Consider the following 26,176-nt stretch of genomic DNA (forward strand, 5'->3'; position numbering starts at 1 on the left):
TTGTATTAGTCATTTTATTTCCCTGCTTGCCAATTACGCCATCAACTGCTGACGAATCAGTTGTGTGGCTAACGAAATGCACATAATGTCAAAGAATAAACGATTTGCTATCATGACAGGCAAGTTCTGTCATGAGCAATATATCTCCAACGTCACACCACATATAATGTGAGCTATTCGATAACACTAAAAAAAATACAGGTAAAAACTGCAGTATATTTAATTTCCCGTTGAACTGTTAAGTACTATTCTTATAACCGTTATTTCCCACTCACAAAAAAAATGTCGTTTATTTTCCCGATAAAAGTGAAAGCAACGACAACTTCCGCCTGCTTTTAGTTTACTTCCGGAGGTAGCAAAGCTATCAAGCGTTAGCTGAAAATTCACTTTAACACTCGGTCGATTTTCCTTATCAGCCATGGGGAAGTCTTTTGCCAACTTCATGTGTAAAAAGGATTTTCACCCTGCGTCGAAGTCTAATATCAAGAAGGTGAGTACAAGTTTTGGAATGAACGTTTACGGTAAAGCGTCCATTTTGCTAGTAAACATACTAGCTTCCTTCGCCTACACTCTAGTTAAACACTTGAATAGAATAGTCAACTAATTTGTATTACACGGAAATTTATAGTGTACTTTAGTCAAATGTTTCCAGCATATCTTGAGCCACGATGCCTGAAACATTAATGGGTTTTTTTTATCATATCAATTCCCTCACAAATTGACTACTTCGTTTACGATGTGTTCATTGCAGTGTCAAACATTTTCAAGGGACGCTCCAAGGTGTGTTCCTCCTTTTCCTTGTTCAGGTATGGATAGCAGAGCAGAAACTAACTTTCGAGAAGAGAAAGCAGGAAGACCTGATGTCAGCTTATCTGAAGGAGCAGGACACCTACAACAACAGGTAATTAACTCTTCAAAAATATTTATTAATACGCAGTGTGACTGTTGACTTGAACACTAAGCAACTGGAGAAAGACACACTGAAATGTGGATTCTTAAATGATGATTTTCTGACTATGTGAAATAATTATCTGTTTGAGCATTCATTTTGTTATCCTTCCCTTTAGAGTGTTGATGGGGGATGACCGTGTTAAAAATGGGCTCAATTTCATGTATGAAGCTCCACCGGGAGCATCAAAAGGTAAGTAATCATGTCAACCCTGATTCTTTAAATCCAATTTGTGTGTGTACTTAAGAAAAATGCAACCAAATGTCTTATTTTGCATCCTTTTTGATGAGTCGAGTTCAAAGATTGCTCACAAATCTGTGTTTTTGATCACTTCTTCTTAGCCGAGATAATTATCTATTTCACAAATGTGGCTTGTTTATATTTATATTCAGTCCTAATACTTGTTTTCCTCTCCTCTCCAATTCCTGTCCATTCTGAAGAGGAGAAAGCAGAGGTAAAACTCACAGACCTTTACCATCTCCTGATGAGCTTTATTTAAATTGTATTATTTATCATGCCAATATTGCTCATTTGGATCTATTTTCTTGTCAAAGGAGGGAGAAGAAGAGTGCAAATTTGAATGGCAGAAGGGAGCCCCCAGAGAAAAGTAACAAAAAAGAATAATTACTCACTGCTAATTTACATGATGCTTATTTTTTTTAAATGAACCAACATTTCAATTCTATTTGCAGATATGCTAAAGATGACATGAATATCAGAGATCAGCCTTTTGGAATCCAGGTGACTTGTTGTGCTTTGCCAACTCATGTTTGTTCAATTTCATGTTACATTTCCGATTGTAAAATATTGACAATTTCAATCTACACTGAAGAAATGTCAACAAGAAGAGAACGAGCATCGAGTTGTCTTCTGGTCTCAAGTTGCTTAATTGTGTGATGTTTTGGAAATCAAATGAATTGTTGACATGGCAAACCTACGTTGACATTCCAGGTGCGCAATGTGCGCTGTATCAAATGTCACAAGTGGGGCCACGTAAACACGGACAGAGAATGCCCTCTGTTTGGACTGTCGGGCATCAACGCCAGCGCGGTAGCTACCGAGGAGACGCCAGGTACACTTTTTTTTTCTCCCCCTTCAAGTTACAGAATGACAGTGTCAGACAATATTTGCAATCAGTGAGTGGAGTTCAGGTCACACTCAAAGGTTTCAGAAGCTGAAGCTGTCAGGTTTTCCGCCTTGAGCACATTTGTCGCGCAATCAGCGAGTAATAATCTTCCACCCCGGGAGAATCCGGTCAACGGCTCCATTTTACGGCACTCTAATGGCTGTCATCCCACGGAAAGGAGAAAAAAAAAAAAAAAAAAAGTAATTATTGTGTATTGTGATTTCCCCCTAACCGATGCTTTACCCGAGCTTGATATTGTGTGATTTGCTCTGCCGGAAGTGGAGTGACTTGTTTTGATGTGAGGTCCCGTTAACAAAGCCGCCCCCGAAATTCACACCGCCGGAGACGGCGGCGGGCCAGGGTCCGCCGTCAATGGCGCTGTGATGCTATGATTTGCACTAACAGGTCCATCCATGCACCCCTCGGAGCTAATGGCCGAGATGCGTAACAGCGGGTTTGCCCTCAAGAAATGTGTCCTTGATCGAAGCGCTACCATTTGTGGTGCGGCGCAGGTAATTGTCTCACACACACACACACACACACACACACACACACACACACACACACACACACACACACACACACACACGTACGTCTATTGTACCCTTGGAAAAGGGCAAGCTAATGTTTGTTAGCCTATGCTAAAAGAATGCATGTGTGTGTAAATGTTAGGATTCCGTGATTCAAGACTAACTCCTTGTCAAATTAGTCCTCAAATTATCAATTTAGGGCAATGTGAATATCCGACTAAAAAAATTAAAAGACAAAAAAAAAATGAATTGTACTGTAATATATACCAACTATAAATAGAATGGATAACTTATATGAGGCGCAAACCTGATAGTGGTTTCATTTTTTTTTTTTTTTCCTCTACTAATTTTCTAAACTAATTTTCATTTTCTTTTTTTTGAAGGAATATGTCGCAAGTGACCAAGAGGAGGATCCAGAGATGGAATTTTTGAAATCTTTAACAACCAAGCAGAAACAGAAGCTCCTCAGGTAAAAAAAAAAACAAAAAAAACCTCCATATTTTGTGCAATGTGTGTAATTTTTGTTTTCTAAAAGTGCTGCCATTTTGTTGAATTTGCAAAGCAATTTGCAAAGCATTGCCAGATCTAAAACACAAATCTAGAATTTGTGCACTTCTTCATTACGGCATCGGCAATTACAAACCTTTCGAATATTTAAATGAATGTCTTTCTCACCGCCTCGATCTAAACGGCAATCTCTGGTGCGGAATGCGAAAGTAGCCCTAATTTTGTGGTCGTGTGCGTGGCGTCAACACTCGTGACTCATCGACAGGAAACTCGACCGTCTGGAGAAGAAAAATTCCAAGGAAAAGAAGAGTAAAAAAGACAAGAAAAAGAGCAAAAGGAAACACAGGAAAAAGCAGGAGAGCAGCTCGAGCAGCTCGAGCAGCAGCGACAGCGACTCGTCCAGTAGCTCCAGCGACTCCGACGGCAACTTCAAGAGCCAAAAGAGGAGCAAGAAGAAGAAGAAGGCGTCCTGCCGCGAGCGCAGCGCCGACAGACCAGATCAGAGCCGACAAAAGGCTCCGGCCAGCCCGCGCGCCGGAGAACGTCGACACGCCGACGCAGAGAGGAAGCATTCGCGACGAGGAGAGCGGGAAGAAAAAGGAGATGCCGCGGAGGGAGGTCGAGACCGCAAGCGAGAGCGGAGCCGCAGCGGCGAGCGCCATCACAGACCAGACGCTGAGAGGAAGAGGAAGGATGAGAGGAATAGAAGCAGAAGTCGTGACAGGAGCAGTAGAAAGCACTGAGGGCCCCTTTACAAGGTTGGACCGAGATTTTTCTTTTTAAGGGCTGAAGGGGCATGCGATTCTCTTTCCCACCACTTGAGGGCGACGCTGGACCAAATATTGTCACTTCTGCCCGTTTGAGCAATTGGATTCACACTATTCTAGACAAGTTTTTTTTTTTTTTTAGCCTGTTAAACACTGATTAATCGTGTGTATATGCAGGTTTTCAGACCTATAATAAAAGAAATTCAACCTCTCCCAAAAATGTACGTGTTTATTGTGAATAGATTGAGTATATTATTCGTAACGTGAGGGATTTTTTAAATTTACTAGCGAAATTCCCATTATTTTCCCGAAGTTTTTTGTCAAACACTATTTTGTGCGACAATTGAGAAATGTAGAGAATTGAAATTAAATATTTCAACTAAGAGGGGAAACCACAAACGCAAGGCCGTCTTTGACACTTTAGATTGATGCGTTTTATGTACGTACATCAAAATGACGGATTTTATTTTTGGTTTCATTTGAACCGTAACATCGCAGCGGAACAAATGTTTTGGAAGCTTTACACAATCAATTTAATTAACGCCACATAAAATATTTGATCCTAATATAGTTGTAATATTTTCTTCAGACAAGTTTTTTTTATGGTATTTGACTTTTCATCAGGACAATCGTCCCATGTCTTCTCATTGTCGGTTTTAATGCAACATCTCTCGAGGAAAAAAAAGAAATACATGGATGCGGCGTTTTGAGCAGCCAGACTCTTTTTTGAAAGACTTTGGAAGCTCTGCTGCCCAAACACAAAGAAGTCGTTGAGCATCTTTGAACCTTTTTAATTTCACATTTCAGCGAGCCCAGCAAGAAGCATTTTAGCATTGGACATTGCTCCTAACGTGTCATTATTATGGTTCAATTATTATTTTATTTATTGTGAAAAATCTCAAGTCTTTATCAAAATGGCCAAAATGTAAGGTTTGTATTTGAACAGTTTCATTGAGCCTTCGTTAACGTGAAGTGAACAAAAGATCTTTTTGATATTAATTACATATATGATCATTACCCGAGTCCCTAACCTCAAAAACAAAACACATGGGGCCGTGCTTGTGTTCCAAGTCATAATTAATCGCATTTGCATTTGGCCACGAAATGCCCTTTTTTACGCCACATTAAGCAATGATTTATTCTACAAGGGGGAAAATAGTCTTTGTGATTTTGACAATTAAAATAAGCCCAAATAAATACATGTGAAATGTTGCATCACACAGTAAAAGCATTTTTTTTCCATGTGTTTTAATGACTTTTAAAATGAAAGTCTTATACGTGTGAATTTATACAGGTAAACATTTATATATAGATTTTTTTTTTTTTTAGAGCAACAACAACAAAAAAAATAAAACGGAAAATTTGAAGAAAGCTGTGCACGTACATAGAATATCCACAAAGTGCATCGAAAAGTAAACTCCCTGACGTTCAGGTTAGAAGCAACACGAATGAAAACAATGTTGAGAAAAACAATACGAACATGAAGTGAACACGTGGTCATATACAAGATGCAACTCACATTGTCCCACGTTCAACAGGTTTCTCCTCACAATTAAATACTGCCGACGCGTCTGGAGGTGAGCTCTTATTTTTGTTTTTCCTTCCCATGAAATATTCACTTATTAAATTAAGACCCGTGTAATTGAGTTCGGACGCGGGGGTCCCATTCCCCCCCACACCCATCAGGGCTCATCGTGGGGGGGCTGGTCCTTAACCGTGATCCTCGGGTTGACCCCATCCAAAATAAGGTCCGGGGACTCGGATCTGGGGGTCTCCAAGTTGCTGGTATCGGTGTCGCTATCGCTACCCTTCTTTCCTCCGCCCCCGGCCGTGTGCGTCTTGATGTGCTTGCTCAGGTGGTCGCTGCGCATGAAGCGCTTGTTGCACACCGGGCAGGCGAAGCGCTTCTCGCCGGTGTGGGTCCTCAAATGTCTTTGCAGCTCGTCGGAGCGCGTGAAGCGCTTGCCGCAGAAGAGCCAGTTGCACACGAACGGCCTCTCGCCAGTGTGCCACCGCAAGTGCGCTTTGAGATGCGACGTCTTGCCGTACACCTTGCCGCAACCCGGGATGTGGCAGCTGTGCAGTCCCTTCCGACGCAGGCTGGCCCCGGCTGGACCGAGCCGCTCGGCCTCCTGGCAGTTCGGGCAATCGCACGTCGCCCGTCCGGAGTACCTCCGTGACGAGCGCGACGAGCCGCTTATTCCCGAGCCGCCCCCGGAGATCATGGCGCTGGCCGCAGCGGAGGTGTCCGTGTAGGCGGGCAGCACCGTTTTGAAGCCGTCCTGGGCCAACAGGTGCTGGCCGGTGGTCAGCAGGTGCGACGCGCTGGGGCTGATCCCCGTCGAGCTGAAGGCCGAGTGCGTGAGCGAGGAGAAATCCGCGTTGTAGCCGCTCAGCTGCGAGTGGATGGCCTGCGGGGTGCCCGAGTGCAAAGAACCCTGGAGGGGGCCCGCGGGGTTCGGCACGTCGAGCCACGAGCCCGGGTTGGTGTGCACGTCCCACCAGGACGACGCGCCGTTGGCCACCTCACCGGAGATGGTGGAGTGGAAGCCGGACTTGTACCACGACTCGTAGGGATGCGCCATGCCCACCCGTGGGTACAAGCTCTCCGCAGAGGTGTGCACCTTGGAGATGAAGGCCGACTGGCCGGACTCCTGGCTCGAGACGCCGCCGCCGTTGGTGAATAAGCCGCCGTACTCGCTGGAGAAGGCGGCCGACGTCGGCGACGTAGAGGCCAGGCAGAAGGCGCTGTTACTGGCGCCGCTCGTCGGCGGTAGTCCCGTGGGGGCGCGGCTGGTCGCCACCGCGAAGCCTGGCAGGGCCGAGCCCAAGTTGCAGCTCGACGTGGATCTTTTCCACGGGTGAAATCCACCCTTGGAGAACGCGCTGGTGTCGGGCAAAGTGGTGAGGGGGCTTGTGTTTCCAATTTTGTTGCAGGTCGCGGCCAGCATCGCTAAAGGTGTCGTTCCAAAACGAGGCTCTTCCTGGATGGGGGGGAAAAACCCAAACAAAGTTCCACTTAAACACCCTGCGTGGACCTGTATCGGAACACCCGCTCTTCCGACCGGACCGGAGGTAAGATAACTTCTTTCAAGTTGTACTGGCAAAAGTTATTCAAGTAAAAAAAAAAAAAAAAAAAAACTCACCCCAAGAATGGAGGTAGCCATATCCAAGTTGTGTCCCGGTGGCAAAACGGGCGGCGATGGTGAACCTCCTCGGAACCGGAGTGATCCAGAGCCTCCGTGTTGTGACTCCAAGTTGTGTCCCGGGTAGCAAAACGGGCGGCGATGTCGAACCTGCTCGGAACCGGAATGATCCAGAGCCTCCGTGTTGTAGCTTGGCGCAACACGGGTTCTGTTGTGACTCCAGTCTCCCGGCACTACTTTGAGTTGAAGCAAGCGTCTTGTTTTGAAGTGGGGCTCAACGAGTGCTCGCAACCAATCCGAAAGCGACTTGCGGGAACGCGGAAACCATTGACCAATCGGAGGAGCGTGCGTGCGCTGAGACCTCGTAGGCCACGCCCACATAGCATCTGCACCGCAGCCTCTTTCTAGGCTCACAGAATCCTGTACCACACTGGATTTGACGTTTTTTTTTTATGCCCTTCATTTATTTATTTATTTTAGAATTCCTGCTCGAATATCCAAGGTCTTGTTTTCACCGTTTGAGGCGACTCATTCACAGGGTAAGTTTTTTTTTTTTTTTTTTTTAATTGGCTGCTTGTTCTTTTCTTTTTTGGCATCTTCCTCACACGATGGAGAAATACCGACAGCGGATGACTTCATCACGAGGTTTAATTCGGATTGAAATTTTTGTTTTAATGTGTGAATTTTTTGAACAGAAACGAGCGCAAGAATGAGGAAGACGCCAATCAATAGTAAATGAGAATAGTAGCGGGAATAGTAAATATAACCAAGTGGAGGCGATGAGTCGAAACGATGATTAATTTGTTGACAGGCAGTTGCGCGTCATTTATGATCAGCATCCTCATGCTTTTGTGCAACACTGCCACGTGCTAACACGTGCATTATTGAAATAAAAATGAACATGCAAGTGACGCAACGGAAGATGTTCACACACTTAACTACATTAGATTTAACAGGAGACTTAATAGATCATAATTTCTTATAAGAATAATGTCATAATGTAGCCACCCAGCGTGTGAATCCCCGACCCTCTTTCTTAAATGCTTAAGCAATTTTAGAGAAAGCCCATTTGAAGCAGTTGTATTACAGTATTCAAAACGAGCCTCATTATGGAGCATGCCAGTCAACAAAACGTAATTGTTGAAAAATTACATACATGCAAACGCACGTTGGACTACTGAGTAGGATAAAAAAATAAAGAATATGGAAAAAAAAATGCAATCACGGCAACGCCAATCTAACAGCTGTTAACGTTATTAAATGCCAGTATATGAAAAAAAATTGGAAAGATAGGATTAGCGTATTTTCTTAATAATAGGACGCATTATTTTTCTAATTCTATATATTTAATCTAGCGGAATGTGTTTTAATATGAATCCCTCAAGGGCCTTTCTAAAATAAATACATTATCACAAATTTAAGAATTTTAATAAAAAATAGAATCTATATATTAGGTTTACTAATTCATTTTGCAAATTCGAAAAAAAATAGAAATACATTGAGATTCAGTATAAAAGAGCGGGCCCCTCAGGTTGCAGTGTTGGACGCGGCTCTGCGTGCTCCCCATTTGTGAGCCAATTAGGAGCCCATTACACGCGATTAGATTGATCAATGTACCTTAAACAAAGGCATGATTTATTTAAGCGAATGAAACACTCTGCGTCCATTGTGCTGAGTCTAGGGGTGCGTGCCTTCACCCCCCCCCCCCCCCAAAAAAATTGCGACCTCCCCCTGCAGCCTGCACTTGCCTCATTCAAATCCGCATTATGACTGCCTCACTTTTTGCGTGTTCAACTCCAAGACAGGCTGCAGGGCAATTGGCCAGTATTTTTTTTTTTTTTTTTTTTTATGTGCAATTGTGCCCCTGTGTGGTTTAATTTGTGTCTCTGCAGTGGGCAAGTTGTTGACATGCAATCTAAATCATGTCCCTCTCAAACAGCACAAATGTCACACGTCGACTGGTGGTTACATTTGAAGCAAATTATTGCCTCAATTTTATGAGCAATTTGTCAAGAGGTCTTTTACATTTTGAATAATTAAACTGAGCCTTAACATTAATTCTATCTGCTCTGCTATGGTTGCAACAAGTATAAGAAGAATGTCCAAAGTGGAATATTTATATTGCAGGAGAACTTGCCACAATATTAGCAGAGCATCCCCCAAAAAATACCTCATTATTAATGACACTTGTTTTCATTAAGGTTTGCAGAAGTGTAGAATTACATCACATCAAACTGCGTCGATTTTTTTTTCTGACCTAATTCAGCTAAGAGAGAGGCAAAATATTAGAAACACCACAATGACGAATAATCCCAGACAGCGTCAGTTCAATGTATTATTCTGGTGCAGGTGTACCTAATGATGCGGCCAGTGAGTGTGTGGACAAATACCATTTACAATACGGTCCCACTCTGCTGCTTGTGGAGACTTGGCTTCTCTCTCAATGAGCATCTTGAGATTTGGAAAAAGTCACAAACGACTCCAGAGAAGGTGTGGTGGTATCAGGAAAGAGCAGGAAATCAACGTAGGAGTGACTTATGTTGAAATCTACAATGTCTCCACAGAGGAAAGGAGAAGATGCAACCAAAAGGCTACCTCTGATTCGAAACTCTGTCTCATCTAAAAATGGGACTTGCTCAAACTATGGTAAGTAGAAGATGAATTGTTTATGTTGATGACAACTGGAGTAACACAAAAAAAAGTCTATCCAATGCAGTTTCCCATCACAACAACACATCTATGATTGCCAAAGCAAGGTTGGCTAATTAGCTAATATTAACACAGTGTAGCCTAGCACTACTAGTTTAATGCCCCTTCCACTAGTGATCAAGGGTAGACAGTTACTTTACTAAACAAATTGCACCAAAATAAACAGATAATTAATTTAAAAGTTGCTAATGACATAGTTGACGTTTGCCCAGAAGCCTTCAACTGGCTAATTTAGCTAGTTTGTAGCAAACCGCTAACACATATACACTGTAGCCAACTAAACACTCTCATTAGCTGACTCCCACGTCACTCACCAGGCCGGGCCCCGCCTTTTAAAGGCACACACGCATCAATGGGATAATTAATTGGAAAATATTCGATAGCTACAGCCTTAGCTAAATGTATTACTCTATCCCACCTGTTTGAAAATTTCTACACGAAATCCTCTTGAGGATGTATTGGTTGAAGTAAATAAGTACTTCTTCTATATTCCAATGTCCACTCGTGTACGCGATGGTGCTTATTGTGCTGTTGTGGATGGTTCCTTGTCTTTCCTCACCCCAAGGTGACCCGAGAGTAGCGCCAATCTTGCTTCATCTGAAGAATGACCACATGCACTTTAGCAATCTTGAGCAATTTCACATTTATTGGACTTGGTAAACTGCCATTACACTGCAAAGTACTGAGTGAAGGGATTGTCCTGGATTACACTTCATAATAATGCGCCATTATAATGGCTTCTTGTTGTCTGTCTATTTTCGAGACGACTTGAGTTTTCTTCTACTGTCTTATTTGGGGTTATAAAATGCAGCTTTTTGTTTGATTGGGATATTCTAAGATGGATTCTCTGTGTTGTTTATAGATTTCGTCAACTTGTGTTAGGCACTGATGTGATTCTGGTTGGATTTGACTGTCAATCAACCTTTTCACCACTGTTTGCATTTTCAAGACGTCAACCTTTTGCAGCGTGCTGACAAAGAGTCAGACTGGCTGCTGGAAATTTCCCTTTCTGCACCACTGACCCAAATGAAAGCAAAGTGCCCATTCCGGACCAGCGCTATGATTTCCTCTGTCAAGTTCACAAACCAGCCAGGTAGGATATCTTCTCCATTCACCCATTCTCTCGCATTTGACATCTGCTCACGCTCGTCTTGCTCTCTCGCCAAGAGCGGAGTTGTGGATATCTCCTTCCTCTAGTGATGCGTGATTGCTGCGTCACTCAAGTCATTTTTTTTTTTTAGATTTAAGAAACAAAGCCTTTCGTCAAAATTTATAGAGGCTCCTTCAGTGGGGCCATCAAAAGTATTGGAACACCAAGGTCAGTTCCTTGGATGGAAGACATTTGTGTTTCAGATCAAACAAGGAATATAAGAAGTTTAAATTTTCATTTTTTTGAAGTATTGTAATTGAATAATAGTTACTGTCATTGAACTTTGATGTCTATACCAGTCAATGGCACCGAATGAGTTTTAATCTCGGTGTCAAACCTTGTGGCTCTTCTCGGTACTACTTTGCAAAATCCAATCTGGTTTTCAGATTCCTTTTGTCAATGAATAGTTTGTATCTTTCTCAGAACACCTGAGCGAGTCAAAAGGCTGAGCTCGCGTTCGTTCACTTTTGTCACACGAGCGACTCGGCGCGGTGTAACGATGCTCGGCGAACATCACGACACAGCTCAAAAGGCTTGTGAAAGAACTTCAGCCTTTTCAAAGCAGCCGCCTCAGTTGTCTTGTTCGCAGGTTGTTGGAGGCAGAGATCAACATTAAAGTCACAATTCATTAAACGCACATTCCCTCTGAAAAGGCTGGCTCAAAGAGAGTGACACAAGTACAGAAGGTTCTTGTCTGTGTCAACTTTCAGAAGCTATGCGGTATGGTTTGAATTAGGCTAGCTCCTTTGATCTGGCGCTGGAAATGCGGCCCATCAACATTCATGTGTGCTTTTGGATGCTGGAAAAGTTATCAAGAGACTTTTTTGACTCTTGTTCAAAATTGTCATCGAGGCAAAAATGTCAATTGAGTATAGCGTTGAAATTTTCGACGATATATTTGCGTATAGCACGGGCATTATGTTTGTATGGCGCGACGGAACGTTGTCATGGAGACTTCAATGGGTGACTTTCCAAATTGAATTTAAACCTTTGTGACAACTTGTCGAACGGAATGTGTCGTCAGTTGCGGTAATGATGGGAATTGGAAACGTCGCATTGCTGTCGCCACACCCGTGTGTCATGGAACACAACATGTTGCGGGGGACTGCTTGGTCACCCTTCCTGTCTGCCTACCGTTCAGAGACAGCTGGGATGGGCTACGGTTTTGTCTGAGACCCCAACTAGCATAGCTTAGACAGAAAATGGACGGATGGGGTGATGATGTCATTCCATGTTGCCAGCGCTAATCACGTTTGAGATAGTCGTATCGCGTGACGGACTGGTTTAACTGTACTTTTTTTTCCTGTATTGCTTCTTACTTATCGGATGATCACTCTATTCATTATTGATTGGCTATTCATTATCGATTTTGCATATTTGTTGCCCGTCAGTATTAGCGGACTAGCGGGAACTTTGTCGCTCAATTCAAATTGGGGTTTTTTCCGCACCGATACCAAGTACCGATACCTCCATTTAGCACAATGACCAAACATTGTAAACGAAACTTTTTTTCCGAGAAGCCGACGTGTCAGACTACCTCCGTATGGCAGCAGGATTTACTTGATGGTAATGGTGGCTGGTATCGGCAACCTCCACGAGTACCCGATATATTAAAATAAGGGCTGATAAATTCCGATATTTTGGTGATGCTAGCCTCTTTTTTTTTTTTATTGTAGCACTGCAGAGGCTCCAAGAACTGGAGACAAATATGTTTTAGAGCACTAGAGAAGATTTGGATTCATATCCTCAATGAACATTTGGCCGTCTCGGACATGCATTGATTCACAAGTGATGTTTTTAGTCACGCTGCAGTAAAGGAGATGAAAAGGAACAGTGTCTCTGTGTTAAGTGGCCACTATGGGTGAGTGATGTGATGGTGGCTTCCATGCTAATATTTTGGAGGAGCTGGCGTTCATCCATCCATCCACACAGCTGTTTTCCATGTGAGAATGAGCTGGCTATTGTTCTGCAGTCTTTAAAATTTAATAGAGCAAAACCACGTTTGTGCTCATCTGAGTAAGTCACCAAGCTGCTGGTTTTATGAACGTTGACTTCATTTGTAATATATGCTACTTGGATGTCGTTGGAAAACACGCCTTTACTAAACTCTCTAATATGTGGCCTTTTAGCGTAACCTGGGAATTCAGACAAAAGTTTCAGAAATAATCCAAAGTAGGGGAAAAGCCCTTTTTAGCTCAGGTAAAGCGACTCCATGTAATTGAACAAATTCAACCAAGACAAATGTTTGCAATCGTTAAAACGGTGACCTTGAACGAACCCTGATGGGAAATCCACAACCGTTTGAAGCTCGCTAGAATACGGGCTTTAATTCCCAAGCTTATGTCGAGCATTTTCGAGTGTATTGCCTTGGCGTGGACTCGATCCCTGATGAGTCAACGATTTCGGAGACAGCGCACCTGTATTCTACTTCATTGTCTTCACTGGGCCATATTCCCATTTGTTTCTTTGTTTCTCATCAATTATTAGTTTTGAATGTGTCACCTTGACAAAAGGGTTTGAAAACACCTTTGGGGTTTTGTGTCACGCATTGTGAGGCCTTGAGGCATTGCAGGCACCTGACTTACTGGTACTCCTTTCTATTTCTGCTCAGGAATTCCCCACAGTTAGACATTCCCTTCGATAATAATGTCTTTATAATACGAGGAAAACCTCCAAGGGTGCTAGCCAAAAAAAAAAAAATAATAATAATATGTAAAAAAAATATAAATAAATAGATAACTAAATATAAATTAATGAATAAATAAGTAAATAAACAAACACACACACAATCCGGTCTGTTTGCTTGAACTTTTCCATAGTTGTTTATTTATATCCGCAGAAAACGTGAGCCACTGCACAGACGGTTGTAATTCTCAGCCGAGAGTTTTCCGTAATTGTCAGTTATGGAATCACTCCAGGAATTATACACAATCACTCACCTGCTCACAGTCTCCATAGCCACAAGCATCTGTGATATTTGTAGTTGACTCCACCCAGTTATTTATTTGCGTCTACTCTTCGACACTACGTGAAAGAAATGTTTCCAAAAAGTTGCACAAAATTCTTTACGCCCGCACATTCATGTTTGGTGTATTCAAGACGCCGGTTCTTAAATTTTGTACACCTCTGTCAGAAAAATACATTTCCCCCATGACGTTATGTTTTATTTCGTTGTTTTAAGCAATCCGGGAAAAGACACGTGCGGATCATTTAACGGCAGCAGGGCTCGTCTTCCTTTTTTTGCGCTTTGTGTTTTGAGGTGCTGTCACAGCATTTAAATGAGCCTTTTTGCCCGAGCGAGAATGAAGAGTCTTTGTCAGCCTCCACTCGTGGCGGATGATTAGAGCCAAATGCCTTCCCATCTTGAGTGGAGATCGCCACGGCTCCAAATAAAATCTGCCCTGATTGAAGGTCGCAATATTTTGAATTCTAATGGGCCAGCAAGATGAATTGCCTGAAATAGACTAGCGACTCTTCCTGTGTCCTCCTCCTACTCAGCCCCCCCCCCCCCTTTTTTCCTTGTCCCCCCACCTCACCCCTCCTGTCCACTGTGAAAAGAACCACCGGGAATGGCAAGGCCCCGATGATCATAGAATTATTGGATGGTGATTCTAAACCCTTCAAAGAGGAGTTGCTATGGAGATCTCGTTCCAAACTGCAAAATGATTCTGCTTTGAAAGAGCGCAGGGTCTGAAAAGGCGAACACATCATTGTTCAGGTGGCGGTTGGTTAGGAAATTGCTGGTGCCTGTGCAATCAGTGGCACTGAAGGACCTGAAAAGGTTTCTTCTCTGATGCGGGACAACACTTGTGTGCATGTGAAACTTGTTCATGTGTTCACAACAAATGGAAAAGGCAAGGAAGCTAAAGATGAGATGAGTCACTTATGGGTTTTTTTTTGGGTGGGGGGGGTCACCGTCAACAAATGGAACCTGGTCCCATCTGGATCATCCTTTTTGGGCTTCTACATATTCCCAATTTTTGTCTAAAGTCTATCCCTCGTTCTCTAAGAATATTATTATTTATAAAAACACACAAATGTTATTTAATTTTTTTTTCTAAGAACACAATAGTTACACCTCGAAAAAGTAGCAGGCAAAAATATTCCAGAAATTTTTGGGGGATTGTTAGAAAAATTATTGAATAATTAAAATAGAATTAAAAAAATATATTTATATATATATATATATACAATGAAAGCAAATTCTTACGGATTTTAAAAAAAATGTTTTGACAAAAATATCTTAACACTGGGCAAAAATAGTTTAGTGAAAAATATTTTGTTATAAAAACAAATTGGCAAAAGATTGGGAAAATATACACAAATGCTACTAGATAAAGTATAATCATCTGTAAAACAAGGCAAATTTTCATGTTTCTTTTTGTACAAAGAGTGCTTTGAATGCATCATTTCATCAAGCTGCCTTTAAATTGCCAATGTATTCACGATAATTGCTAAATCAGTACACCAAGGAAAAACTCCTGAAGCTGTCATCGTATAGCCGTCGCTCTCACCGATCCTATAAAAACATATTTCTGAATACTCATACTCATGTTCATCTGTAGTGTTTCAAAACCGGTAAGACACCCATCATACGCTTCCCCCTCAACACACCCATAAAATTGCTTTTACTGCTCTGAATGCCAGCAGAATTGCGACGCTGACTTGGCGTGAACATTTTTTAAGGCGGCGAGAGGAATGCGACTTCTTCAGATGTGCTCTTAGCCAAGCCGTCTTGCATGTGAAAACACGCGCAGGATGTTGAAGGCGAATGAATACTGTAATTTTGCAGAATTATGTTGACCACGTACCCTCCCAGGTAGCGATATCGCACGGCGCGAGCTCAATCAGTATCGGTATTGATCTTTGACATGACACAGATTGCAGTCTTGTCTGTCGACGTCATTCACAAGTGATGATAGCTCCAGCTTCTTTTTTTGACGCTCCATGTAATACTCCAAACTGGTGGGGTCTCTCCAAAAACCATTTAAGAGTCACATTATGCTGTAGTTCTTTGTCAGGCACCCCCCATCTTGAAGTGCCGGTGTAAATCCAAAAATTGGAACTCCCCTAATCAGGCCATTCAAAGCCACTCCCGCTAATCAGTTTGGTCATATTCCACAAATGCATTTTTAATCCTAAAAACTCTTCTTTTCGATTCTCAGGAAGGTGCAAAGAACATTTTGTTGTCAGAATTTTTTGGGGGGAGTTGATTTCCTCTTTACTGTTAGGGTGGATATTTTGGCTAATGTTAGCATTAGCTTTCTTTGTTGTTTTTCTTGCTGGCATCCTCGCATGGCGACGGCCTCACAAGAGGCAATTCTAACAAGTGCCCCCTCACATTTCCCCCCCCCCACCCCTTTTTTTTTTTTCCCCTTACATTTGTTCTCTGGCTCTCAGTTGGGTGGCTGTAAAGTTGAAGTGAATGTTAAATTAGGCAGAATTAATTGAAGGGAATTACGGTGGCATATATGTTGGCCAAAAGGAGAATGTCAGGCCATCAGCTGTTCCTGCCCTTCCAAAAGCCTTTCTATCACAAATATAAAATAGCACATTGTAGACCAGTCAAAAAAGGCTGCTATTTATATTTCCACGACTTGATAGAATCGGAATCGATCATGACAGATTTACGACTAATTCGAGCACTTTTAAAACCTGATGTGCCAGAATTGCTCGTAAGAATTTGCCCGGCAGGATATCCAAATTGTACATTATGAGCGCTGCTGGTGTATGTGTATTCTCGCGGCAAACAAAGTGATTACGTTGCAGTATATTTCCTAAGTTCGTACAAACACAATGGACAATTTCCATCGCAATCACTGCTAAACAGGGAGCTGGTAAATTGGAGCAGCAAAACAATAATTCCACTGATTAGCCCCTTTCTGTGGAGCCTAAGTGAACTGTTTATACTGTGGAGTACCTCGGCAAGAGGAGACGAACCAAAACAGGCTGATTAGACAAACTAATTGAGTAAGTTCATTTCGGTACGAGGACAACAACGTACAGGATGACAGCTCGCGCGCAAGTCCGCAGCTTTTTGCTGACAAGCCCAACTATTAAGTCGTGCGTGGATCAGCCATGCTGGTTTATAATAACTTCACTTAAAAAAAGAAAAATAATTAATCAAGCAGAAGAACAAGCTCACGTGCGCTCGAGGGAACGATTATGTTTTTTTTTGTTTTTTTACCATTGATGACACCTTTAATTCAGTGTTGACGCTAATTGCTCACGTTGGCATGCTAACATGCTTGTGTTGCTAACTATTACCAGCCACGCAAAGGTGATATTCACACTGTAGAAGATTGCTAAAAATATGGAACTATTGTAAGTACAATAAAAGTACAAACCCCAAAATCCACCTGAGGACATTCAACATTATTTTACTGGGTTAAGTCAATTGACAAACTCCTTCTCTAAAAAGTAGAAGCTACAGAGCCTATGTAGCATTCATAGTTACAACTCTTAGGGTTATTTGATTGACAGTTGACAAGTTTTATTTTTATGTATTTGAGGCCAGAAACAACAGATTGATTGATTTTCTGTGGCAATTTTCCATTTTTTTTATTTACATGGGTATTGCATACAAGCATTTTACTGTGTAACTTTCCACCTCTGGCTACAATACTGTGCAAAAAGTCACCATTCAGGAAGTAATCAATCATAAAATGATCACGCGCAACACTACCAATCACGAGAAAACAAATGGAAAAATGTGTGAAAAGTGATGCCGATATTTTTATATTGTCAGCAATGCCTCGGCATTCTAGCTGCCTCATTCTTTAACAGGCATTGTTTGTGACACAACTGTGAGTCATCAATACGCCAAGCGTGCATGAGTGTTCTGGCTTGTTTTGTCGGTGGGGTGATGGCTTTTTAATGAGCCAATCATAGAGGTGACGTAACTTTCTGTCAGGACCTCACCTGTCTGTCAACGGTATTTTTATACGGAGCATTAACCGACGCCACTGAAGACACTCCGAGCATACCAGACATGTTTCATTGAATTCTTCACTTGACTTTTACTTCCTTGTTGAATGAGCTGGTGTTCCCTTTCTGACAGTGCATGGTTGGTTGGTTGGTTGGTTGGTTGGTTGGTTGGTTGCTTGGTTGGTCGGTTGGTGTTGACTGAGTCATAAAAAAATTATTTAAAAAAAAAAAACTGCAGCCGTGGTAAGTTTTTCATGTTTTATGAAACCCGATGCGAACTTCACTTCCAAAGCTGTGGAGACGCAATAAATAAATAAATAAATAAAAAAATTTGAAATAATAATGAATAAATAAATAATTAAAAAATAAATAAATCTGCGGTAAAAAATAACAAATTAAAAAATAAATAAATACATTTGAGGGGAAAAGGCCTAGTGACCAACCCAAATGAAGCTTCCCCTCCATCACAAGTTGCATCCTTTACAATTTGGGAAAATTTGTGGGGGAATCACAAGACTCATTGATTGCTTTTTTACCGATTTGTCACCCTCCTGCTGTTCCCTGGTGGAAGAAATAAAAGAAAAAAAATCGATACTGATATGTCGTTTGTGTGTCTTTGCGCTGCAGGTGCATTTGACGATGAGGATGTCATCTATGTCGAGGTGAGCGGGGACCCCATGAGGGACATGGAGATCATCCACAAGAAGCTAAAGCTGAAGGACAAGGATGATGATCTTCCCTATTATTGACGAGCTGGAGAAGACGGCAATTAGGAACGGCGACAAGAAACTCAAACCAGAATACGTGAGTCAATCTCAGCAGGATATTTGCACCCCCCTCCCCAGCCCCCCCCCCTCCCTCCCAGCAGCATGGCACAAATAATCACCCTCCCACACACACGGCAAAAGCAGGGGGAGAAAAAAAAAGTGTGTTTTTCTTAATCTCCACGCAATGGGTCTCCCCCCCCCCCCCCTCCCTCCTTCTCATCCCTTCGCCATTTTCTCCCTCTCTGAGATTGAAAGCGATCAGGGGTCAGGAGTGTGCCGCTGCAGAAATCATTAATAGAGAGTTACTTATTCAGTGGCCGACCCGGGGTCAGCGCCGTGGTCTAATGAAAGTGTTTCCACACACTTCTTGTTCATCTAAAGTAAGACTTGCATCACCGAACATGCGGCCGCGTAAGCGAGGACAGCAGGTGATGCGTCTGTCTCCATCGCATTAAAACCGTCGAGGAGACAGAAAACCCTGCAAAGTGAAAATGTCTTTCTAAATTTGACAAAAATCAAATAAGAATAACAACACTGCCAAATTTGAATGATAAAAAAAAAAAGGAAATAAAATAAGACTTTAAAAGATGCGCTCTGGAAATTCAAGCCGTTGTCCCTGCTCTCAATGCTTTCCATCGAATGCTCTGAAACTATAGAAAATGGATGGATTTCATCTATTTGTTCCAGCTCGGTCAGAGAAGGACCGAAAATTCGTCCAAATGGTCTGTGATTTGCCTGTAAATGTCCCACGATGCACTTAAGGAGGGGGATGTAGCATTTCAGTGGGAGCGACGTGCCCCCGCCACCGCGAGTCTCGGACCACTCATTACACTAACGAGAGGGGCTATTTCACCTGCCGCACGGCCCACCCCCACCTCGGCCGCCCCCTAACTCCCCCACTTGGCCGCGCCTTCCCCGCAAGCCGTGCAGCCCCACTAACCGCAGCCATTCAGCCAAGGCAGGTGGCCGCTTTGCGCACATAATTGCTGACAATTTTTGCCAATGAATAAAAATGATCTACATTAATCGTCAAAGGTTGCAGCAGGCAAGTCAAATCTATGGAAGACCTCTTTAGATGGCAAGAAAGAATGGCGCTTCTCAAAGGCTGTTAAGACGGGAGGGACGCCACGTGATTGTCTCGCCGTCGGTTGGCTCGGCCGGCCCAACGGCTGTGTGGGCCTCGCTCAGCTGCCGCCACTGGCATATTTGCATCTTTATGTCACCGTTTAAATGCACACGTCTTTAAAGGGACAAGAAAGAAGACATGTTTTAGACTTCTGCCCGCATTTCAGTTGAATCCCTGCAAATTCGGTTGAAGGGTTTAAAAAAGAAAATGTATATGTGCACATACACAACATATGTACATTAGGGCTTCCAAAAAAAATTTTATTTTATGAACTAATTAATAAGTGGATTTTTTGTAATCCGATTTAAAAAAATATTTCCATTGACAGTGCAGAAAATGCACCAACAAAATTATTTTGATTCCGCTACTGGTTTGATTCTTAATATTGATCATTGTTGTGAAAATTACAAGCACATGTTTGCTTTGCTTTCATGGATGACTACAGAAATCTAAGAATATTTACTGGTGGATGACTGCAATTCTGAAATTTGGACAATTTTAAACAAATACAATGAATCAATTATGAAAATATTTTGGGATTATTTGGATAATTGGTTTGTTCCCAATTATTTATTGCACGTACGCTATATATGTACTTGTCACGTATACATGTGTGTACCTTTGTATACTGTGATGATGAGTACAAGTAATACATATTGCAATGCAATACTTTTCAGTGTATTCTATGTCCTCCCAGTTGCTAGGTTGAGATGTCAAGTCAATGCCAAGAATCCTAATAATATAACATCAATAATAATCATTTTCCGAAATGGAAAAAAAAAATCCCTCATAACAAACACACAATGACTCTACACCAAGGCATACAGACAAACTCTGGTATATTTCTACATTGTTATCAAGATTGGCTAACAACGCCGCAGTGATGTTTTTTTTTCCCCCCCCTGCCTTTTGTCCATACGATTGGTCTCACAAACAACAATAATGGCAAGGCAGCCCACCAGCGGCGCTCGGCGGTGGCAGGCGTCCGGTCACGGCGGATCTTTTTATTAACACCTGCCTGTTAGGGGAGCAAGCTGATGAGGGGAAAACCTGGAGCGGGTTCAGGCCGTGTCAGTGGCCGTTTGCTGTTTCCATTTCACACATGATTAATCTCTATGTGAAGACTTGGGCCGGGCGGGCGGGCGGAGTGTGTGTGCGTGCGTGCACCTCTTCCCAGTACGCCTCTCCCGCTGGCTGCACTCTCTGGCTGCCTGACTAAAAAGGCCTTTAGAATTCCTGCGGAGAAAGATGTGGCCAGAGTGAATGCAGCTGGCCGGGGGTCAACGTGTGGAGCTTTTTTTTTTTTTTTTTGCTGCCATTGTGTAATTGAGGCTCTGGCAAGGTTTTTTTTTTTCAAAAGGCGGCGTGATTGTGAAGTGCGCTAAGGGTTTGGGGAGGGGAAACGGGAGGCAAGGGGAGTGTTTCAGTGGGTGGGCAAGTTTTTATTTGAAGAGGCAGGTCAAGTTGACAGCAACAATAGGAATGCGTTCCGCTAATTTCCGTAACGATAATAGGCTCCATTTCTTTATTATAATTTTTCTATCTACCGCCCTCCCATTCTCCACCCTTTTCCGGCCCGACTGTCAAGAAGCAGTCTCGACTCTTCTCTCCAGTGTCGGCCGCGCCATCCCGTTCGCCGTACAGTATTCTCACCGGGATTGCCCAAAAAAAAAAAAATCTTTCAAACACACCACTGAAATGCTCACGCATGAGCTGCTGAAATGGACCAATGGCTGCACGATTATCAAAAAGTTATTATTTAATCGTTGAGACTTTAGAGTTGGAGTACAGTCTTTCGACTTACCATTCCCGTCCTTGGACAAGTCGGTACAAGATAAAAAAAAAAAAAAAAAAATGACGCAATTTCATAGAAACGCCATGACACATGGCGCTATCATGCCGCCAGTTGCACACCACCCACGATTTGAACAAATGTGAAGCGGATGAGCTGGAAGCGGCCATTCGGTTTCATCTGCACGCTCTTAAGACACATTATCATGACATACAACCGTAATTTAAGTCGCGTCTCTTCACTCGTCCTTTTTTTTTTTTTATTGCTTTTACTGAACTTTTATGACGCATCGATCACTTTCTTTTTGATGATGATAAAGTGACATTTCCTCAAAAATGTCTCACTGCCACCATGTTGTGTAAGCGTGGATGATGTCATTCCTGTACGTCTTGATTCAATTGTCCTCTTTCGGAAAGACCGCGAGTCGAGACTGCGTTTCGTCAACGTTTCGTCTCAATTAGCAAACGTTACACACACACGCTAACACAACAATTTGTTAGCACCTGGCTGCGCGTTTGCCGATGTACCGCCAGTGTCACTTAGTCTGCCCCCCAACATAACATCCTGACTCGCAAAGCTTAACCAGCCCGCAAAACTTCATTAAGCACTTCATCTAACATATGGTCCCCATTTTCCAACAACATTTTCTCAATTCCATACAATATCAAAGAGAATGAAGGCCCTAAATATCAAAACAGCAAATATAAGTATGTTCAAAGCGAAAAGTCATTAATACCATCTGGCGATGCTCAGTAAATCACATGGAAGGGGGAAAAAAACAAAAACTCTTCTAGGGCCTATTATATTGAAGATGGTTTCACTGCACATATTTGGCTTTGTTGCCACATGTTTCTCACAATTGTAGCATTAGTGGCATGCTTTACAAGTGGCACTTTGTAGCCCGGAAATCCCCGCAGAGCACAAAGACTGTCCAAATGCCATGAATAAAGAAACTTTGGACTTTTTTCCCAATTGCACCAATATCATAAACTCATTGGACATTGTACCGCCCATAACCTTTTTTTTTTTTTAGCTATGAAAGTGAGCGGTTCACTCAGCTCATGCTAGGTTAGCATTGGTTAGCACTGATTCTTTTACGCCTCTCCTTTCTATTTTGGAGTTTGTCAAACACTCCTGCGGTCACACAATTTGTAGTTTGACCGTAATGATCATGAAAATATTCCAGAAATTGTTCAATTTCACTCAAGTGTTAAAAGACATTCATCCGGAAAGCCTGTTAGCCTGCGAGCTAGCTTGCATCTTGTCGCGATGACGCATAGATTCAAAAAATAACATATATTAAGAGCTCATATTTTGTTCATATCTTTTTTCCTCCACCTGAAAATGTATAGCCACCTCCATCATCCCTGTCCTATTGCATGAAAGTGCAAACCTCAAATTAGCTCAGTGAAGTTTCACTTTTGTTCATACCTTGTATCAAACACGCCGTCATTCACCTGCGTATTGTTCAAATGTTCCTGACACGAAATCCCGTGCAGAAGGAGTCGTTAATCAAATGATTCACGACTTGCGCAATAGCTACCCTGAGTCGGAAGAGCGTTTTTTTGTGCGTGTGGTGTGTGTGCAACTGCGAGCGATGCAATAAATCAGAATGTTTTAAACAGGCAAAGCGAATACCGCTGCAGGGTCTCCAGGGCGCCACGATGAACAATGTTGACATCAAAGTGTTGATGTTTGACAAGTGATGAGTCACTTCCCATGTCCAGAGAGGAGCTCACACCTGTATGGAGATGATTACAGGTAGATCTGGCTGGCCCTAATTGTACAATAAACGCTCGCTCCGAGCCCTAATGGCAGCCGAGACGCCAGACTGCCATTTGCCTGTCGCCAAGCTTCTGTGTGTGATTCTTTTTTTTTTTTTTTCTTCACAAGGATCGTTGAGATGATGATATGGTTACAGACTATTCAAAGCAAACAGCTAGACAAATTGCAATCTCAGATTTAATGTGTGAAGGAAAAGAAGTGATTCACAGAATGAGACAAATAAGGCAATTTTATCGCTGCCATCTTTCGGGACGGTTTTATTCATTGGGATCTTTCAGGAGATGTTTGAATTTTAACGTGTTTTGTTTAATTCATTCGTCATTCATGCATTTCGTTTGAACTTAACGTTTCATGTGTTGGAAAGTTTGGAGTGAAATGGAATTTAATACAAGGTCAAAAGGAAAGGTTAACTGGTTACACACTGGATTGGTTGCCAGCCAATTGCTGGACAAATACAGAAAAACAACAATTGGTTTTATTCCTTGAGGGTAATTTCACTTTTTGGTGCTTTGTATTGCTATTTTAATACAAATATCATTTCTATTTTTCTTTCAGGTAGAGGCTGTCAGCATTGGACAAGTTAAATTTGGAAGTTTTTCCAAGTATATGCGTTGCTCTTGGATGCTGCAATGGAATTCAGAGGTATGTCACCCCAAATTATTTTATTCTCTACATTATAAATGGTTTAATTAGCGGGTGAATCAGTAATTCGTATTTTTATTTGTCCGCCCGAAATCAGCATCGGCCTCAAAAATGTTCACATCAGTCGGGCTCTATTATGAAGATACCAAACCTTCCCCAGTCTACTTCTAAAGTCCTTGTAGCTTCTCGCAGCCATTTTGTCTAAGTGCTATTTGACCAAGTGCATTTCCCCAAAGTCAAAATCTATCTCAATTTTTTGGCGGGGTTTCTCCTCAATTCCCACACATGAAAGATAAGAGCCCCCGAAGGTCGGAAAACGACCCGTTTTCAAAGAACATCATCCTGCATGGAGATCAGAAGCCGCGTAGCACGCCGCCCTTGTTTAGAGAAGAATGCGCGGTATTAGCTTTAGAAAAGCATCATTAATGGAAGGATCAGACGAGGAGCAAGGCCGACTTTTATCCGCAGGTTCTCTGCTGGAGACGGTACATCATTTAGCGTAGAGAGGAGCACATGGCTCCAATCCTATACGGCGCATGTGTACAAGAAGGCATCCATGTGCATGTTTGAAGTCTGTCTCCGAGGCGACTCCGTGCTCATTTGGGTACAGGCGTAATTGCGGTGCGGAGATCAAAGACGTGCTGGCCCAGTGATGTTCCAGAGGAGACTTTAGCACACAGCCCTCTACTCTGTGCAACAGGGGCCCGCCCGCTGCTCGCAGACCCCCCCGCCACCCCCGCTCCTCCTCCCCCCTCCCCTCCGGCCCTGCGCTGCCCCTGCACATCCCTGCTCGTAAAAAATGATTAAGGCACTATTTGTCATGTGTTTATGACTGAGAGGCATTGCGTGATAGGGAATGGCATCTCCAAGAGTCTATCGAGAGGCTTTCTTCTCTTTGCAGACGTTTCCCACTTTTTTTTTTGAGAGAGACTCGTTAAAGCGTCCGTGACGATGCGGTGGCTGCGGCAGCGGCCTTGCCAGCCCTGGCGTGTTTTCACTCCGTCGGTTAAGAGATTATTTATTTTACAAGGTATCGACAGCTTTATCAGTCCGGTGAAGCTCTCTAACGTGGTTACCATTGTTTGTTTATTTTTTGGGTTTGTTTTCGCCTTCCCACACTTACCGAAACATAATTGAATTCGAAACACAATACCTGAATGCCACTGTTTGAAAAGAAAAAAAAAAAAGAATCAAAGTCTGCTTGCTTCAAGCTGTTTCGTTGTGAGTCACAGTTTGTTGGGAAAACTGACACAGAAAACGAGAATCAAGCATTGCGCATTTTCACACACAAATCGGATAATAGTGGTTTCACAAAAGTGCGCTAGCTTAATGCTAATAGACGAGCTAATGGGGATTACTACCTTTAAAGGAGACGTCAAGTAAAAAAGCAAAACGTGCACGAGTTGCAATCTGAGATTTTTTTTTCTAATTTTATGCTCGCAAAGACGGACAGATGAAAAAGATATGGCGTGATAGCAATCACGCTTGTACATCCTCCTTTTTTTTTTCCCCTTTGTCTTCCCAAGAATGTGCATTAAAGTAAATTGGTGCCTTGTAAGTCAAAGAGTTGACCTTTAACAAATCTGGAGAGCCTGTCCTATCTGTAAATGTGTCTGGCCTTTTGCTCCTCTTGCAGGCTACGGTGTCAATAAATATTCACGCACCTATCTACGTTAACGGCAGCAGCTTGTTTAGCATTATCGACTTTCATCACGTTACACTCCGTCGCCAAATCGAAAGCCGTTAAGACGAGAAGGGTTACAAATGGGAGTAAATGGAGCACAAGATCAGAATGTTTCACACACAACGAACACAACATCCTGTGGCCGCTGGCAAACCAAATTTGTAAACACATCTGAGAAGACTCTTATTATTCCCATTTGAAGAGACTTTTATTCCTTCCAGAATGTCAAAGTTAACACGCAAGCAATGTACAAAATCATACAAGTAAAACAATAACCGTAGTCACGTGTTAAGTGACTGTGTCCTTCTTGGTTCAAATATTTTGCTATGATGGTAATGTGAAGAAAAAAGAGAATTTACTCCGTTTGGCCTCTAGGGGGAGCTTTGACAATTAAAGTGAAGGAGACCCCAGCCTAGCAGCAGTTGCCTTGTATCAGCTCATCTTAGATGATTTCTTCATTCTTCAACATAACTGATGGCAGGATAAAAAAAAAAATTGTCTTGACTTGTTTCTTTGTCTCGCTGTCGTGTCAGCTCTTTGTGCAGCGCGATAGCCTGATTAAAAAAACA

At 42.5% G+C, this 26,176-nt stretch overlaps 2 protein-coding genes across 3 annotated transcripts; one reads left to right on the top strand and one right to left on the bottom strand.

The window, feature by feature from the left end:
* Window positions 1–176: 176 nt before the first annotated feature.
* cirsr (corepressor of RBPJ and splicing regulator) lies at window positions 177–26,176 on the top strand. Of its 2 annotated transcripts, XM_085921249.1 has the most exons (17): window positions 177–490; window positions 807–901; window positions 1,068–1,141; window positions 1,390–1,403; window positions 1,504–1,556; window positions 1,642–1,690; window positions 1,901–2,021; window positions 2,481–2,587; window positions 2,989–3,074; window positions 3,378–5,456; window positions 6,817–6,954; window positions 7,506–7,564; window positions 9,590–9,671; window positions 10,597–10,827; window positions 18,439–18,615; window positions 23,837–23,923; window positions 24,534–26,176. In XM_085921249.1, the coding sequence occupies exons 1-10, from the start codon at window positions 419–421 to the stop codon at window positions 3,853–3,855; spliced, it is 1,149 nt and encodes a 382-aa protein (XP_085777375.1). In that variant the 5' UTR covers window positions 177–418; the 3' UTR covers window positions 3,856–5,456; window positions 6,817–6,954; window positions 7,506–7,564; window positions 9,590–9,671; window positions 10,597–10,827; window positions 18,439–18,615; window positions 23,837–23,923; window positions 24,534–26,176. The 2 variants fall into 2 exon arrangements, with proteins under 2 accessions (XP_085777375.1, XP_085777373.1); XM_085921247.1 differs by having other exon boundaries at window positions 23,837–26,176.
* Window positions 5,141–7,136, bottom strand: sp9 (sp9 transcription factor). Its single transcript, XM_085921244.1, has 2 exons — window positions 7,026–7,136; window positions 5,141–6,863 (listed from the first exon to the last, which is right to left on the bottom strand). The coding sequence occupies exons 1-2, from the start codon at window positions 7,044–7,046 to the stop codon at window positions 5,562–5,564; spliced, it is 1,323 nt and encodes a 440-aa protein (XP_085777370.1). The 5' UTR covers window positions 7,047–7,136; the 3' UTR covers window positions 5,141–5,561.

This window comes from Syngnathus leptorhynchus, chromosome 9, assembly GCF_054491065.1.
Source record: "Syngnathus leptorhynchus isolate UIUO chromosome 9, UIUO_Slep, whole genome shotgun sequence".
In the NCBI taxonomy this organism is placed as follows: Eukaryota; Metazoa; Chordata; class Actinopteri; order Syngnathiformes; family Syngnathidae; genus Syngnathus; species Syngnathus leptorhynchus.

Excerpts from the sequence above, each read along its gene's own strand:
- sp9 (XM_085921244.1), bottom strand. The coding sequence starts at position 7,046 with ATGGCTACCTCCATTCTTGGG. Across the intron at positions 6,864-7,025 it reads TGGCTACCTCCATTCTTGGG|GAAGAGCCTCGTTTTGGAAC; the intron begins GTGAGTTTTTTT and ends CCCCCCATCCAG.
- cirsr (XM_085921247.1), top strand. The coding sequence starts at position 419 with ATGGGGAAGTCTTTTGCCAACTTCATGTGTAAAAAGGATTTTCACCCT. Across the intron at positions 902-1,067 it reads CAGGACACCTACAACAACAG|AGTGTTGATGGGGGATGACC; the intron begins GTAATTAACTCT and ends CCTTCCCTTTAG. Across the intron at positions 2,588-2,988 it reads CCATTTGTGGTGCGGCGCAG|GAATATGTCGCAAGTGACCA; the intron begins GTAATTGTCTCA and ends TTTTTTTTGAAG.